The sequence below is a fragment of the Amblyomma maculatum genome, chromosome 3 (assembly GCF_055883805.1).
Source record: "Amblyomma maculatum isolate TAMU_Amacu chromosome 3, ASM5588380v1, whole genome shotgun sequence".
Classification (NCBI taxonomy): Eukaryota; Metazoa; Arthropoda; class Arachnida; order Ixodida; family Ixodidae; genus Amblyomma; species Amblyomma maculatum.
In genome coordinates this window covers 192,303,105-192,321,582 of record NC_139346.1, presented here as the reverse complement: position 1 = coordinate 192,321,582, position 18,478 = coordinate 192,303,105, and the positions used below count along the sequence as shown (strand labels likewise).

At 47.4% G+C, this 18,478-nt stretch overlaps 1 protein-coding gene across 1 annotated transcript in view; it reads left to right on the top strand.

Moving 5' to 3' along the window:
* The first annotated feature begins 1,452 nt into the window (after positions 1 to 1,452).
* LOC146197299 (uncharacterized) overlaps positions 1,453 to 18,478 on the top strand; it is a 49,198-nt gene continuing 32,172 nt past the window's right edge. Inside the window, exons 1-4 of the mRNA XM_084597162.1 lie at positions 1,453 to 1,599; positions 4,124 to 4,222; positions 7,678 to 7,814; positions 12,938 to 13,163. Coding sequence (XP_084453288.1) covers positions 1,453 to 1,599; positions 4,124 to 4,222; positions 7,678 to 7,814; positions 12,938 to 13,163 — 609 coding nt within the window. The remainder of the gene's footprint in view (positions 1,600 to 4,123; positions 4,223 to 7,677; positions 7,815 to 12,937; positions 13,164 to 18,478) is intronic.

The following is an 18,478-nucleotide window of genomic DNA, read 5'->3' as shown; positions in this document are numbered from 1 at the left end:
TCCCTGATCAGCCAACGCCATACTACGACCTTGCGGTGAGCACATTTCTTCGATATAGACCCGGCTCGGTAAGCGTGAATCACATTAACAAAGCGTCTTTTATTTACAATATACTGCACGTCCTTTGGTGGACCCTAGCAGGGGGAGGGGGAAACAATAGCAATATTGTTATAAAATCACTGAAAACAAAAATCACAGCAGCCGTAGATAAAATAGCCGAACGCCTTGAACAGTCATCGAAGGAATACGTCAATTAGCTGAGCAATGAAGGAAACAAAAACTGTCATTTCAAGAACACGGAGATATCATTTAAAGCGCCAACATCGAAGCAGGTTAGTCCCAAGTTAAATAGGTTAGTCGAGTTTACTCTAATTATTAGGCAAGGTGGCAGTCGGTTCCAGTCTTTGATAGCACGAGGAAAGAAGGAATATATAAATGCATTTATTAAGAGCTGTAAGGAGTCAGCTGCTGTTCGTGAAGATTTCTTGTCAGACGGGTTACCAGTGGTTTCAGGTTAGGAGAGGAGTTCAGCAAGAACATAAGCTTAAGTTCTTGTATCTTTCTACGTAATTGGAAGGCTGTGATGTTATGTTACTTCAATAATAAAGTTCGGTTGGTGAGTCCGTTGCATGATACATGAAAAACAAAAAAAAAAAACAAAAACAAAAACCGAACAGCTAAACGAACAAAGAGTAAAACAAAATGCGCCGACCTGAGAATTCAAGGATAACATAACACAAGCATGCAGAGAAGCGCTACTAAACATTTGTATATCTGCATTTTAGCCTTACCTTTGCACAGTTTTGGTGTTAGCGCCGCCGAGCAGTGACGAAGCGAAAGGCGAAACTCGCAAAAAGAGAATGCGCCACAAAACATTCAATCGACCACTGCGGAAGAAGCTGTTGGGCATTGCCTGTTGCATGGAGGCCTGTTGCCTAAGCGACTTTCTTGTGCGTAGCACTACTAGCGAAAGTAATACTAACGCTCATGAACGGCCTTCCGCGTAGCGGCGGCTCCAGACGCGACGCAAGCATCCCGCCCAATTCCTCAGCGTTCTCAGAACGTAGCGTCCTCAGAAGTACTCAGACGTTACTGTGTGAATAGATATAAAAACGAGGAACTGACGATTACAATTTGCAGAAGACCTGCACAAGATTTCCTACAAATATTCTTATCCTAACCATTTTATTCACTGTTTACGCTTTCAGCAATTAGGCACTGTTAGAGCTAAGCTTATCATGGGTCGGGTCACACAAATGAGAATCGGGCAGACCGCATGGAAGGTCTTAACAACGGGAGGTAGCGGCACAGTGCACGCTCACTGTCAGTGCAACAGTGCCAGTACAACAATGGCGCACGTGGCGAATGACCAACACAACCATGCTTTCGATTTCAAAAATATTCGCTCTTCGGACAAATCGGTATTTAAATTTTCAGATTTCTCAAGCCGACATGGGCATTATGGAACCGACCTACTACCTGATTCAGCTGGGTGGAATGAAGTACACCGAGGTGGTGGAAGCGTTTTTTAAACCAATCGCCGACGATGTAGCTGACGACGTGAAGCTCAGGTTCCCGAAGCTTCAAGAAATTTACGAGGTGAGTAGTAAAGTTCCCGCGTTCATTATTTCCAACTGAGCGTGACATTTCCGACTGATTAGTGCCCGTGTCCATGTTGCAAGAGTAAAAAAAAAAAAAAGCCTGTGATAATTAATCGAGTATTTGGTAGTAAACGAGCTTACTCTTCTCAACGAGCGATAAGAAGCGTATCGATTACGCACTGTGCTCAAACATCTTACTCGACGAACGAGTGCTTCAGCCTTGAGACGTTGCTCACTTGCTCTGTTTGCTCATATATGTCATGCGGAGGTGTACAATGATACAAACCCGTTTTTTTAGTTGCCGAGGGAAGCTGCTCACGGGCACATTCTGCCCTTAAATGCTCCGGATGTAAGGTGTTTCAGCGCATCATTGTGGGCCTTGTTTGTGTGATGGCGGCTGCTTCATGCGCGATAAGAAACGTGCCAGGTTCGAGCGTCCGCGGCACCTTTGTGCGCCTTCGTCGTTGCCCGCCTGGTAGGGCCATAAGCCGCGTTTACATGAAGGCGACATCAGCGCATCGAATTTTGCAATGCCTCGCGGTAATGCTACGCGACAGTTTTTAAATGCAGCGCATCATCTCTAGCGCGTTGGTGGCGGCGTACTGTGTCGCATATTTAAGCAATGGCGGTGCCAGGTTGCAAATTTTCCATGTTTGATTCAATGTTTATTTTATTTTTACCAGAGTAAGAGGAAAGCTGTAAGGAATAATAGAAACAGCGTATCAAGCGAAATTAAATACTTCGTCGCCTTTGTTTACCCAACCCGCAGCTATTTGAATATCCCGCGCTGTCTGGCGGTACAACGTTTAGTCACTATAAGTCCGATTCCAGAAACTCTTAAAATTTGAGGCGTTTCGGTCGCCAGAATTGTGTGGTGCCGGCATCTTCAGACAAATGAAAAGCTTCGTTCACCGTTCGTTTGCAGCGAACGCGAGGCACAGTAGAGCGGCAACGACGAACTGGCGGTGAGGCGAGCGGCCGCCGCTTCGCCGGGCGCCGTCATTTTGCCGGCTTTGCACGCGCGGAGAAAGTCGACTTAACCCTCTCAATCCAGCCCTGCCTGGCACATTAACGCGATGCGCTTTCCTAGCGCATTACCCCTGTTTATAAGAATGCGATGCGCTAGCAACCGGGTGCGATGCGATGCGCTATATAAGCCTTGTTTACATGAAGACGACAGTAGCGCATCGCATCGCATCGCATTTCGTAGCGCCTCACGGTAATGCGATGCGACAGCGTTTACATGTAGCGCATCATCTCTAGCGCGGTGGTGGCGGAACGCGGTGTCGCCTTTTGAGATTGAGAGGGGTAAGTCGACTTCCCCTCCAAATCCAGCCCTGCTTGGCGCATTAATGCGATGCGCTTTCCTAGCGCATTACCCCTGTTTACATGAATGCGATGCGCTAGCTGTCGCATTCATGTAAACACGGCTATAGACTAACATAATCGGCATGAGGGGACACTCAGGCCCGATCACCATCGAGCTCGGCGTTAATTCCATCCCTCTGCCAGACAGCGGCGCTAATACATGCCTGACAAGGGTGGATATTAGGAGACGAACGCAGCAGAACTGCAGAGTGGCTTCAGACAATGTCGTAGATTAGACGATATTTTGTTAGCAGTCACTCAATGCATTGCAATCGCAGCAGTTCAGGAACGATCAATGTGGATGGCGTTTTTTGATATGAAAAGAGATTGCGATATTGTAAACCACGCTCTGATGTGGCAAATTCTGGGAAAGAGGGTGTGGGAAAAAAAACGATCAGTTTATTGAGAGATATAAATGGAGAATAACGTACCAGTGAAGTGGCAGGATTTGGATGGTACAAGAACAGTGGCGGTGAAAATCAGACACAGGCGGGGATGTCCTTTATCACCACTTCTATTCACGATCTACGTTAGGGAGATTGAATGGTAATTAGAATTCAACGAATTATGTCGATGATATTGTGCTCCTAGCAGAGAGCCAGAAAGGCGTCTCCAAGAGTTGGCAGAAAGTTGCGGAAAATAGGCGGAGGTTATGAGACTGAGATTAAGGGAAGAAAAAATGTGAATTATTTTCTTAAATGGTTATCCGTGCAATCACGCTACAATACTTTGTCGCTAGTTAAAGCGTACAAGCACCTTAGTAATTTTATAAGCGATGGCAAAGACTACATGCGGGACCTCAGAGAGGAAATTGTAATGAAAGCAAAAATAAACTCAGTTGTCATGAAATATCGCGGTCTCTGGGGATATATCAAATATGAAGTTATTTGAGGAATCTTGAAAGACGCAATGGTAGAAGGCTTGACGTTTGCTTACGCTGTGCTGTGCTTGGAATCTGCCGCAACATTGGCACTGGAAATGGAGCAGAGGGCAGTCGGTACACTTGCTTCGGGGGCACGCGGAACCACATTTAAGAGGCAGTTCAAGGTGATATGAATATTTTGCCAGCGAAGTGTCACAGCTTGTGTCATAACTTTTCCACGCGCCAAAGAAACAAACGCCATGTATATTTACTCGCTACGTTCTCTCCGCAGTTCATGGAATACTGCAAGGATCTCGACTTCACGGCGGCTCCAGTAGTAACACCACAGCCAGAATTTGGAATGGTCCCTGCTGACAAAAAAGATAAACAGGTAAATGTGACCTTGTCAGTTTTGCACCGTGTGCTCCAGAGAGATATAGTGAGCCAGTTTCGGTGTCATACGCAAACGAGCGCCGGATTTCTTCGCGCGGAAGAGTTTTAAAATGAGTTTTTCTTCGTTCCAAAAGCATATTGTCACGTGCTAAGCGGCCGCAAGGGTCCTTTAAGTTTTTCAGCCAACACAACGAGTGATGGTCAGTGATCACTCGAAACGGTCGGCCATCAAGGTACGGGCGGAACTTGGCAGCGGCCCATACTACCGCCAAACATTCTTTTTCGGTGGTATACTACCGCCAAACATTCTTTTTCGGTGGTATACCACCGAAAAAGAATGTTTGGCGGTAGTATGGGCCGCTGCCAAGTTCCGCCCGTACCTTGATGGCCGACCGTTGGAATAGTTGGACTCAGCACGTGAAAGTGCACGGCTGGCGTAGGCAATTACTTTGTCGACCCCGCCTTGGTGCTGAACTAGAACGGCACCAAGGCCGACTTTGCTGGCATCCGTGTGTAGCTCCGTGTCGGCGTCGTCGTCGAAATGTGCCAGAATCGGGGTGACTGGAGCCGGCGTCGTAACTCGTCGAAAGCCATCTGCTGCTCGGCGCCCCAGCAAAACGATGCGTCGTCTCGAGTCAGTAGTGTCAGAGGACTGGCCATCTGTGCAAAGTTTTTAATGAAGCGGCGATAATAGGAGCACAGCCCTAAAAACCGTCGGACTGCTTTTTTGTGGGCGGGGATGGGAAAGGCAGCAACGGCAGCAAATTTCTCGGGGTCAGCTCGGATGCCGTCAGCACTGACGATGTGCCCAAGGAACTTCAATTCGGTGAATCCGAAGTACCACTTTTGAGGCTTGAGAGAAAGGTTGGCAGACCGAACAGCTTCGAGAACAGTTCTCAGGCGGCGTAGGTGTTCCGTGAATGACGGTGAAAAGATTATCACGTCGTCGAGGTAAACAAGGCATGTCTGTCACTTCAGACCTGTGAGCAGTGTCCATCATCCGCAGGAAGGTGGCAGGAGCGCAGCATAGCCCGAATGGGAGGACGCGGAATTCATAGAGCCCATCTGGTGTCACGAAGGCAGTTTTTTCACGGTCCCTCTCATGAACTTCGATTTGCCAACTTTTAGCTCTTCACGGGGACTTAAATAACCAACAGGTATCTTTAAAAAAGTCAATCAGTACGTTTTATTTAACTAGTATCACTGAAGAGTTCTCAGAAAATTGTTCGTCGCGCGTTAGAGTTGGTTCTTGCTAGTATTTTAAATTGTTAACTCACAATATTTAGAAATTTTCGAAAGTATTCGCCGAAACACCCGAATTAGTTTCCTTGCGCTCTCTGAGCTGTCAATTAAGTAATTAAAATGCGCCTCTGTCGTGTTAGCAGCACCACGAGTGGGACTATAGCATAAAGTGCAGCCCCACAGAAACGACGGAGGCGATGCGGTCGCTTCTCGATTTCGCGTGAGCAGATTCATGCATTCATTCGTTAGGGGTGCTTGGACGAATAAAACTGGGTTTTGTAAGTAAAACTCCGACAAGGTCGAAGAGTGACAAGCGGGTTCAGGCCTTGAAGAGAACGCCATGGCCATCCAGCTTTCTCTGCGCAAGTCTAGCGAACCACTTATCTTTTCGCCGTAGCTGTTAGCGACGTTGATGATAACTGCAATCATTCAGTTTAGCCCTTTTGTGCCTAAATCCTTACATTTTCTAGCCTAATGTACCCACATTCAAAAGCCAGCATAAAAAAAATTTATTAGGTTCGAAAAATTCGTATGCCGCCAATGAGAAACAATTAGCATAATTCTTATAGTAATGCCTTTCTATTTTCTCCACAAAATGTGTCATAAAATAAGAGACGGTCACTTGATAGATGCTGGCTGGCTGGGAGTCTCACTTTCAAGACATCATTTTCCATCACAGCAACGCCAAATGTTTTGCCGAGACCTGCTGGTTCTGTCCGCTGTTAGGGGTTTGACTGCGGTGTCGGGTGACCGGCGACGATCCAGGTTCAGTCCCGGCTACAGGGACCGCGTTTCGTTGGAGGTGAAGATCGACATCAGTGCACGTTGAAGAACCCCAAGTAGTCTAAACTATCCGGAACCGTCATACGGCGTCTCTCATAGCCTAAGTCGCTTTGCGACGTTAATTAAACCACGTATCAAGTCAAACTGGACCGAACTTAAATTATGCACATCTTGTCCTATAGTGTATGCGTTTTCTCTTGATCCTATGTGCTGATTTCCAAAGGATCCGATAAATAATGCATTCGAAAATTCAGTTGAGTGTGCAGCGTCATTCTTGTTTGTGTATTGCATCTCTGTCGTTGTTTCCTTTCTGCTCCAGTTTATAAGATTTTACAATACATCTTCTGAACAATCCGGCTTATTCAAATCCAACGCTGCCTTTTTTTTTTTATTAGCCTTTCCTATTTGAAACAATTTCAGTGCTGGCTGGAACACATAGCCTGATTAGTTACCACTTAATGCTTCTAATTTACAGGGGCAATTAAAACTCATGAATGATTATTAGGACAATTTAACTGCTGATCCACTGAGCAAACATTGCCTCGTAGACACGGAAAAACACCGATACAAATTAAGTTTTTTTTTTTTAATGTATGGTCGTGCGAAATTCCAAGTAATTGTTCCCTGAAACTATTAGCAATAAAAATTTAACCTCTCTCCACCAGTGAAATAAAACAGTTGTAAGCCACAAATCTTGTACAGCGCACTGATAACTGAAAGGATCAGACTATATGACAGAGATCGCTATGTATAGTTAAAATCCATGGGCATGCGTCAGTTGAAATAAGGTTTTTCAGCATCCATTCTGTTTAAAAATTTATCACGCTTTTTGCATCCGTGTCGTAGATTTGCATAAAAACGTATTTTGAGAAAGCTTAATTCAAATTGGCCTATATGCGATTCAATAACCTATCCCTATTCACAAGTGCAGCGCATAGAATATAAAATTCCAAAGCGTTGTCGGGCTTCTTGCAACATATAGCAGCTATCACGATGAAACATGCTGACGCGACATGAATAAATGACATGAAACATATCTTGTTGATATACAATCGCCAATAGACGTCTGAGCCATGCGTATCCGATAAATTTATGTCCCAGCTACTTCAGATGTAATAGATATGATCATCAAAGTAATAGCTTTTGTTTTTTTACAGAACAGTCATACATTTTGTTATCTACTATTTGATCATAGTTTCTTTTCAATCATTACTGAAACTTAAGGCATGTTGCTAGACACGAATACTATGTTTGTGCCAACGTAATTGATAGGTTGTAAGACAGCACGATTTCCGCAGAACATTGAATGAAAAATTGGATCAATATCGAATTTCATACTTCTATTAGCACTTCATGCTTCTCGCGCATGTGTGCGCCTATTTTTCACAATGGCTTTATTTTATGCCTCATTTTCTGCCCGTTTTTCAGCAATTGGTATTGTCATTCGTCGTTGACAAAATGGTTACAGGCTACACGCGCTTCCTTGTCCGGTGTCCCAATTACGTCAAGTTGCTGACATTGGCTATCAACACATGCGAGGCCGATGACAAGTGCCAGATGACTTTGTAAGTAACTGATTACGAAACGCGTGTCACCATTCAATAATGTTCGAAGATAACTGTGGTGACGTTACTGCTAAAGATAGCATATGTAATATGAGTCTTTCGAGAGACCTTTCGCTCTGCACCGCGCATTTGTTCTCGTATTTTTTTTTTTAAATTTTCATTTATTGATATTTTACAGGATGTTTGTGGCATACATATTTCCGAAATGCAAAAAGTTCTGAATATATGATCCCGAGGTTCCTGCAAAAATCAGCTAATTTTGAATGGCGGACTTTGTGTCCCAATTACGTTCACACTCATTAAATGTTTTCTTCCTTCCTTAGCTACGTTTATCATCCGGCGGTGTCGTGACGCAGCCGGTTAAGCGTCCACATTTGTAATCACGTTTTGGGAGTCCCATTGTTGATGTGTAACAGTAAATATTACTTACAATAATACATCATTAGTAATATCCTGTATTTCTGCTATGCAACAATAGAAAACGCGAACAGAGCTAATATCAATGATTCAATAATTCACGGCACTGAGACACGAAGTACGAATGGTAGGACCGCTCTGATAAAAGCTTTTTGCAGTCCCGCTGAATACCGTGAGCCAGAAGACTAATGAAGGTGGCACATATTTACGGCGTTTACTATGGTCTGCGAGCGTGGCACGCGGGAACTCCTCAAACATGGTCTGCAGGTGGCTCTACATGGAAGTGAGGGCAGCAGTAAAACTTCAGTTAGCATCCTTAATTTCAATTACTCAGCTAACAATATTTTTCTTTCTGGAGTAACAGGATAAAAATACCTTAGGCTGTGGATAACCAACAACCTCAAATCAAATCTTCACATTGATAAAGACTTCGAAGACTAAGGTAATGTTCAACAGCCTCGGGAAGGAACAGCAGTATACATTAGGTAGCGAAGTACTGGAAGCAGTAGGCGAATATGTCTACTTAGGACAGGTAGTAACCTCAGATCCGGACCATGAAAAGGAAATAAGAAAAATAAGATTGGGATGGAGCGCATTTGGCAAGCACTCACAGATTATGACTAGCAGTTTACCGGTATCACTAAAGAGGAAAGTATATAACAGTTGCATCTTACCTGTACTCACCTATGGGGCTGATACGTGGAGGCTAACCAAGAGAGTTCTACTTAAGTTGAGGACAACCCAGAGGGCTATGGAACTAAAAATGGTAGGGGTAACATTAAGAGATAGGAAGTGTGCACAGTGGGTCAGAGAAATAACTCAAGTTACTGACATTCTAGTAGAAATTAAGAAGAAGAAGAAATGGGCATGGGCAGGACATGTAGTGCGAAGAGAGGATAACCGATGGTCGCTTAGGGTAACAAACTGGATTCCAAGAGAAGGAAAGCGTAGCAGGGGGCGGCAGAAGGAATTAGGGGGGCGGATGAGGTTAAGAACTTCGCAGGGGTCAAGTGGATGCAGCTAGCACAGAACCGGGTTAAGTGGAGAAATATGGGAGAGGCCTTCGCCCTGCAGTGGGTATAGTCAGGCTGATGATGATGATGAATGCCTGTCGTAAACTGTTTTTTTTTTCTTAGAAGAGCTTTAAAACCGTCTACAAGCTATGTCCGTTTAATTGCATATTACACAATTATACTTCCGGTGCTCGATTACGAAGCAATTAACAGGGATCCTTTTACACGAGCAACATCAAAAAGCTTTTAAAACGACCCAACTTGCCGCAACTAATCTAGCGTAATCGAGTTTTCAGACTAAAATTCATGTATATCAGATTGTAAATGGATACTATAATGTTAATATATATGATAAAATTACACATTCGTCTGGACATGCCACCAGGCAGAAGCATCAACTAACAATGACACCAATCCGTGTAAAAATGATTGCTTTATATATTCTTTTTTTTTTCAAGAGCCGTAACTGACTGGAATAGCTTAACATAACAGTGACTCAACATTCTTAGTCTTTATTTACCGCCCCTCTCAACTGATGACGTAAAAGCTCTAATATGCATATTTCATTTTTTTTTTTTTTCACGCAGTGCATTGTGTTAAAAGTGACACTTGTTGTATTGACCTGACAGTGTATTTTTCCTTCTTCTCTTTGTTGTATTCAAATGTCAGTGCACTTTTTTCTTCACTACGTTCTGTTGTCTGCGCCTATTGTTTTCCCGCAATGTTATATTCCCACCCTGCTAAAATCCGTCGTGGATTGCAGCGTCTGTAAATAAATATATAAACCATTTCATTTTCTGTGTCTCCTGGGCGTGTTCCTGTTGGATAAGCCCCAGAATATGTGCGAAGGCGAAATCAGACGCTGTGACCTGTCTGGTGGGTATATAGGCGAGCGGCTCTTCTGTGACTGGCTGCTCTGCGAAGTCTGCGTGCGAGCTCGGGTGTCTTTGGTGATCATCTCCCGGAGACGCTGATTTTCGCGGTGTAGTTAAGATATTTCTGCTCTGAGGGTCTCAATGGTCTAGGATGACATGGAGAGGAGATTTTGTCAGCGTATGATACATTTTTGGAGCCAGAATACGAGGATGTCACCTGATGTGTTGTGGAGCCATCCGACTCCACAGGTGTCGACTCGTCAGCAGACTTTGCATAATCACGGGACGCGTACTCGGCACTCAGGGCTATATGCGTGGAAGCCCCGTATGCTAAGCAACGAGGAAACTGTTTGCCGCCGGGGTACCAATAAAAACGGCTGAAAATGAGCAGCAACAGTTATAATGAGCGAATGGGCGCGGGCGGTATTCAAAGAACCATGTAATCTCGAAGTCGAATACTAAGTGAGGAGGTAATGTGTATTATGCAAAGGTCAGAAGTAGCAAATTTGTCTTGCCCTGCATGCGTACGCTTGTGAATTCAGATTCACCATGTCGTAACGCATCGTGAGGCCTTGTCTAATTCTGATTACACGTCGCGTGCTACCAACTGCAGGCTGTTTCAGTGGCGACGTGTCCACATCGAAAGCTTCGACGAAATCCCGCGTTCGCGCCACTAAGCGGGTCAGTATGCAAAGCTTCTTGAAATATTCAGCGTCCTTGAGAGAGATGCGGATGCAGTTAGCAGCAGAACCAAAGCGGAGAAAGACCATATTCGCAAAGTACTTAGAATGAGCATTTTGCTCTATGACGTCGGTAATATCTTGTTTCGGGATGCTTGTCACATGAACTCTGTTAAGTGGCCTGATTAGAGCCGTGAAATTAGGAGGACTCACCCGTTATGAGTGCGGGCGTTGCGAAGACACTGGACGCTTTCAATAATATGAAGTCATGTCGCATCTTGTGGCTGTCGTAACCTAGACGGGAGGTCTTGCAGAGGCAATCAGAGAGGCAGCGCCCATCTGCTCGTGCCTCGCCGGCAAGGGCGGATAATTGGAATGCCTTGATACTTGGCTCGGTTGTAGGGCGTAGTCAGCGTTTGGTCCGAAGTGAAGATCGCCAGGCATAAAATGTTGCAGGTCACATCTTCCGGGCCAGCTATGGCGGCAGCTCCTCCCGCCTGCGGTACTAGAGCAGCCTTGGTCGTGCTAAAACCTTGGTAGCGTCGATTAGGCTTAGTCCGCCAAAAAATCCTGATTCTCGAGAAGCTTGGAATCGAACAGCGAGCCCCGGAACACCACGCCGAGAGGCGGGCCGATCGTGCACGACAATTCGAGAAACACTTTAGTGGACGTCTGGACGTCACGCATACGGACTCCTCTTACCATCCCTCGAAGCCAGCGACGGTGGTCATAACTCTCCCCCCTCACCGCAACTGGTACACAGCCTGCAGCATTCGCAACTCACAGTCACCGCAGCAGAGGAGGTTGCCATTGCGCTAGCGCTAGCCTACCCTAATACCAAAATCGTCATCAGTTATTCTCGACAGGCTATCCGCAGGACCTCCCAAGGGATCCCTACAGACCTTCTCTAAGCCAGCGCGACTGGTCCTCGGACTGGTCCCTTGTTTTGGGACGTAATAAGAGTTCACCACCATCACGACCACCACCACCACCACCACCAAGAAAAAAAAATTGCAAACAGGTGCTGAACACCTTCACTGATCCTTTTGGAATCGGGTCATCTCGGGTCTAAAATCTACCTGCACAGTTCGAAAAACAAACACATGGAGCTGAAGTAAATGGCGTCCTCTCCCTCCGTCGGCCACCCCTAAATCGGATAATAGTCGCACATTATATGTTTGCAATTAAGCGAGTAGCAAATCTGATGCAGGTGCACGATTGAGGGTCGGTATCGGGAGGCGGCAAACAAGAGCCATTTATAAAAGCGCAGCTTACACATGCCCCTCCGCTCTCTCTCTCTCTCGAAAAAAAAAAAGCTTTGCCGATGCTTTTTTTACTGTTCTGTCCTCACGAGCATGCCTGCGGTAAGTGGCAGTTAGAAGGTGACGTCACCAGGCAGTGAATGATGTCGGCTTTTGTGACGTCATGAGACCACATGTCATGGCCGAAATGTCAGCAGCCGCTTCCTTGGGCAGCACAATTGAGATGCAAATCGAACCCACTGGAACTCTTCAATTTCGAATCAGGCACTGCACTTCTAGGCTATGCAAGCAAATTAAATGCGAGACTTCGTCTTTCCCGTAATCTCGTTACGACTGATGATTATGAGTATATGTGCTGCACAAAACCGAAATCGAAGTTAAAATCGAAGTTCTGGCGCACTTATTTCGCATTTGGCCTAATCCTGCAAGATCAGCCATCCTTTTATTGTTTCTCTGGGGCAGGCGTCTATAATAAGTCGCTTGTGTTCATTGAAGCTTTGCCAGTAAGCGAACGGTACATCCGTGAGTTCCCTTGTCACCATCGTTGTCATCTTTTTTCTTTTTATCTTTTGAACACATTGCCAGGATCCCTAGATGGCGGGGCATCCAGTCTGCACATCGCGCATATCCCCATAGGACCGCCGGTAAAAGAATTAGTCCCGTATTGAAAATAGCGTTGATTCTAAAATAGCCACATCTACAATAGTGACACACGTCTGCAGCAAGACACGCCACTTTTAATCGCTGATCAGAAATAGTGCCCATGTGAAGTTCAAAACTGAGCCTATAATAGTATCTGCGATAATCCTAGATTAATACTCGTGAAGGTACCCTTGGGCCTCTTTCACCATGTCCTCTTTTTTTGGATTCTTACAGACCGGACCTGACGCTTTACGTGGTAATAGACCTGCTAATGAAATACAACGCCCACACCCTTTTCACTGGTTCGAAGCTGGACGAGGCCATCAAACAGCTCTGGTGCACGCGTTTTATCGACTGGTTGTCTCCAACTGTCTTCAACGTTGTGGCCGAAAAGTACCTGAGAGAAACGTATTGGCCGTTTGCTTTGAAAAACGTCAAGGACCCAAAAGCACCCCTAGCGGTAAGACAAGCTCTTGCCACCAATGGGTACGCTGCGAGCTTACACTTCACTCGTATCAGGTTGCGGCAGATACAAAGTTACTGAGTTGTGAGCGCCAGCTGTCTGTCCCTAACGTTTTACAACGTTAGCTGTACCGCTACCGTTCCTGAAAGTCGAATGACGCAGCGATTTGGTCGGGGTCCCTCCCCGGGTGAGTTGCCACGTGTATAGCCGGGTGCGTCGTGTATCCCCGGGTGCCACGTGTATCCCAGGGTGTCACGTGTATCCCTGGGTGCCACGTGTATCCCCGGGTGTCACGTGTATCCCTGGGCGCCACGTGTATCCCCGGCTGCCTCCCCGAGTGTGTCGCTTCGTGTATCGATGTCCAGCTCAATTCGGCTACGGTGAAAATTTTTCCAAAGGATCACAAAGGTGCGCGCGGCCGTCATTTCGTTTGCAGACCGCAGATCACGGTCACCGTCTGTACGTCGAGTGACTATACATCTTCGTAGGCTTAGAACATGTTTTTAAACTTAGCAAAAGTGGAAGATTCTGGCACGTTTATTAATTCCAGTACCAACAGTGACTGCATGCTAACTAACCTTACTACCGTGGTCAGCAATCGATACCGGGAAAGGGTAATTGTATGGATGAATCAGCGAAAACTGCATGCCGCCTGCACTCGCAAATCCCGAGTTGTTTGAATCACCTCGTGTTCAGCGCAGTGAAGTGATGTTACAACAATATGCAGTGACTGGGTGTAAAAGAGCATGTCTACGAAAATAGCCGGATCGTGTTTATATCTAACTCGCGGAGAAAGCCTTTCATGATGCCGCGGAGCCAGAAGTACGGGGTGTGGAGATTGATTTCGCTACGAAACAATGAATCGCATTGAATAAGCGACACAATGTGAAACATTAGGTCGGTCGAGGCATCGTAAACAAGCATACAATATAGTAATATTGCTCAAAGTATCGGTATAAATTACACTGCCTTTTCTGCGCCAAGAACGCCGAGTGGCTGCGTTGGTGAAGCGCATTTAGTTTGAATGAAAATTTCCTTCAAGTGCTGTCATTAAGTGAAGAAAAAGTAACGGTAATGATTTGGTGTCGCCCATTTGTATTGCGAAAAATGAGATTTTCTATATCGTCTTTTTCAACACGCGGTTGTGAATATATTGCACTTTCGTTTGTTACATATCACTGGTGTAGTGTCATCGCCATCACCCTCATACCGACCATCTGCTAGAACATCGCTGGTTATCTGACGTTGAAAATGAGTACGACATAGTCAGTACTGTTATGATCGGGGTACCAGCCGAGTTTTGCGCGGCTCCTCCAGCTGACGACGACAGGGGACAAGCGGGCGCCGGCGGGCACCGGACGTCAAGCTTCTCCTGCTAACACCTCTTGACTAGCCCCAGTGCTTCGCCCCATGACAGCGACTCCCTAGAAGGAAACCTGGCCGTCGGGAAAGTCTGAACACGCTCCAGACTGCGCGGCGTCTTTGCCCGGCGCCCCCTCCTCTCCAACTCGCGACCAGTGCGCCCGATATTGGACCTCACCTCTTCGGCCACCGCTAACTGCTGCCTCCTTATTGGACAATTCAAGTGGCAACGATTTCCTGGCCTATATAAGAAGGAGCGCTGCCGCTGGGAAGCGAGACCATCGAGAGAGTCCGTCGAGGGCAGCGGAGGGGACGAAGCGAAATCTCCTTGGTCGTTGCTGTGCGAAGACAGTAGCATGTAGCCAGTAGCTTTCGGCCACCGTGCTGATCTTGTTCTGTTTTGTACTGTGGAGATAAACCACAGACACTCGTCATCGGGTCTCCACAAATATATTTTGGCAGGACCCGCTGTGCCAGACGGCAACGGGACAGCGAACCGCCGGCATTCAGTCCTGTGGCCACGTAGCACGAACTGCGCGTGCTTGGCAGACGTGCTGAGGCTGTCGTCTTCTTCTTCACCGAGACGACAATGGCATGCCACAGTGCCCCCCCCCCCCCCCCCCCCCCTCTAACGATGAAGCCATGAGCGAAGATAAATGGCGAAAAGCGGACACTGGGAGTGTGAACTGTACGCGGCGAGAAGTGGCAAGATCGGAAGGGGTTGCAGGGGCACAGCTCGCGATGACATCTGAGTCAAGGTGGGCGGGTTTAGGGCAATAAACGGAGATAGTGTCTTCCTGGCCGTTGATACGCAGTAGAAAGTACCTGGAGCACGCCGGAGCACCTGGTACGGACCATCGTATGGCGGCCGTAAGGGTGGACGTACAGCGTCGTGGCGAACGAAGACGTGTGTGCACCGCTGCAGGTCGGGGGGAACGTGGATACGACGGGAATACTGGCGCTGACGTGGCGGAATGACATTCGACACTGTACAAAAGACCTTCAATGACGACGCGCGCTCTACATGCTCCTAAAGGTGCAATCCTCTCTTCACTGGCAGTGTGGAGCGACAAATCGTTAAATGACGTCGGAACTTTTCGTAATCGTCGGCAAAGTCGCTCATAAATCACAGACACTGCAGCACCCGTATCGACCAGCACATATACAGACAGACCATCGATAGAGATCGCTCTAACGTTCGTGGGCAAAATATGAGGCCTTGAGCTTTCCGCAAAGCACGCAGTTCTCGCCTCAGGAACCGCGGAACTTAGTTTCTCTTGTCCGCTGGGAGTGGTCGCCGGCGCATTGGTGACAGTGCCCTGCGACGTGGAGAGGAACGATGGGTCGTATAGAACGCTGTTCGGCGGCGTACGCAGGCGAAGAGGGAGCAGAACGAAGCAGCGGTGGGGAGTACTCCGAAGACGCAGGCTCGGGAGGCGCAGCCATGCGACGACGACACTGACGAGCCACATGTCCAGGGCAACCGCAGTAGTAGTAAATTGGGCGATTGTCCGAAGTGCACCACGGGTTGTAATAGCGCGGAGTCGCAGGATGGAAGCGGAGCCGTTTGAGGAAGTGGTGCGTGGCGTAGAACAGGCTGCATGGGTGGTAACGGCTCAGGCCCGTTTCACATGCTGCGACTGCAGCGAAAATTTTCGGTGCAGTCGGTGACGCCGCAGTGCGATTTCGCATAGAGTTTTCACATGCAGCGAACCCGCGTGCGAATTCGGTGAGAGATACCCTCAGGGTTGTTTGATGATTTGTAGAAAACGCATACGCAGAGCGTGTTTTATTTATATATTCAGATGTATGTTTAGATTCTTAGCGATACTTCATACGTATTTATGAAAACGGGCAGTCTTTCAGCATACAAAAAGCGGGTTGCTGCGCCGAATGAAAGCACTCGGACGTGAAAATAGGGGTGTCTCATGGGGACACGCGCTTTCCTACGATACTGGGCGTGTCAGCCCGTTACACGTCAACATACGTCACATGACGTCGCGGCGCTCCTCTGCTCCTCATTGGTCAGTCGCAGAATGGCCGCGCCGACGCTGCGACTGAATTCCAACCTGTTGGAAACGCCTCCGCGGCTGGAGCGACGCTCGCTCTGTGGCTAGACCGACGAGAACCGCAGCGTCGCAGGGCAAAACTCGCATCATGTGAAACGGGCCTCAGGCGGAGGCCGCGCAGCCACTGCCGCGTAGGTCAAAGGGGCTGGAACAGAAGGTTGGCTATACTGTACTGATGCTCCGACGTATGTCAAGGGAGCGACAGCAGGAGCTTCAGGAAGCGTGGGAAGTGTTTCTGCGACTTGTTCGCGGATGACTTGCTGCAACTTTGGCACCAAAGAGAGGGAGCGTCAGGACGATGGGGAACGAGGGACAATTGACGGGCAACTTCTCGAACAAACTGCTTTATTTGTGGCAGCAAAGACGACAGTCCATGCGTCAGGTGTTAAAGCTGCAAGAGGCTCCGGGTGTGAGAGCAAAGAACGCGTAATTTTACGGCGCTTGCGTAATTCCTCAAAGTTTTGGCATGCATTGATTACGTCGACGACGGTTGCTGGATTTCTGGCCAGAAGCATCTGGAACGTGTCATCGTCAATTCTTTGTAAAATGTGACCAATCTTGGCATGTTTTGTCATTGAAGCGTCCACGCGCTTGCACAGGTCTACATCATCTTCAATATAACTTGTAAAATTCTCGCCTGGTAGCTGTGCACGGCCGCGCAAGCGTTGTTTAGAGCGCAGCTTTCGCACTGCAGGCTGGCCGAAGATATCGGCAAAACTAGTCTTGAAAGCAGACCACGATGAGATATCGGCCTCGTGGATGAGCAACCACAGGTTGGCAACGTCCGTTAGGTAGAATGACATTATTTAATTTGACTATTTTTTGTGAGTACTCCCGCTCATATGACGACAGCCAATCTTCCACGTCGTGGTCGCTGGTTCCGCTGAATATAGGAGGGTCCTGTTGGCGCAAAGCTTCAGCGCAAAAGACGGGGTACGAGGAGCCGGTTGGACTAGGGGTGGTAGCGTCGGTCATGGCTGTTGTAGGTATAGTGTGCGGCTGCGGAGCTCCAGGGCGGAAGGAAATCCTCACCTTCACCAAGGGAAAGGGTTTTACTGAGGGTTCAACAGGGAATATAGCCCTCTGTGGCGAACAGCACAAACACACAGTCCGTCTAGGCACAAACCAGTGAGCTCTAGCAGCGCAACGGCACTTCGTCGTTCTCTTCCTCGTCTTCGTGATATCCGCTCTTCGTTCACTACACTGCAATATACGTTAACGCTGTCTCGGCGAACTTGCTGCTTCACTTTGTGCCGCCTTTACAAAGCCAGTCATATTTTCAGAGCATAACCAGGCAATAAAATTCCACACCCCATCCTTAGTGTCTGGCGCAGCGGCGCCGACATACGGCATTCTTCACGACTTCGCAATATACACGCGTTCCTGCGATCTTCGCTTTTTCACACAGTCACTCTATATAACATTGTAATACCACTGCGATGCGCGTAAAACAAGAGGTGATCTAGACGGCTGGGGACTTGCGATTTTACGCGACCTGCGGTTTTCACCGATCCACCGACACACTTAGTTTTTCCCATTGATTGCTGGCTACGAAAGTTAGCGACGATACAATCACTGTTTACACTATTCTGAAAAAACGTGCCAAAGCGTTCCTGTTTTGCTGAGCTTAAAAACATCTTTTAAGCCTACGAATGGGGTCACTCATCGTTCAGGAAGCGGCCGGGCCAGAAGGTATGAAAAGGAAATGGCGCTCGCGGGCACCGGTACTCTGAAAATATTTTAGTGAGTCTAGGGAAAACTAGGGTGCCTCGATGCAGCGCCGCTAGGGAGAACTGATTGCAACGACATCTAGCCACAGCTATCTTGGATGAAGACAGTGGTGGCGGTGCTCTATTTTATCGGCATGCGTGTGTCGCTAGA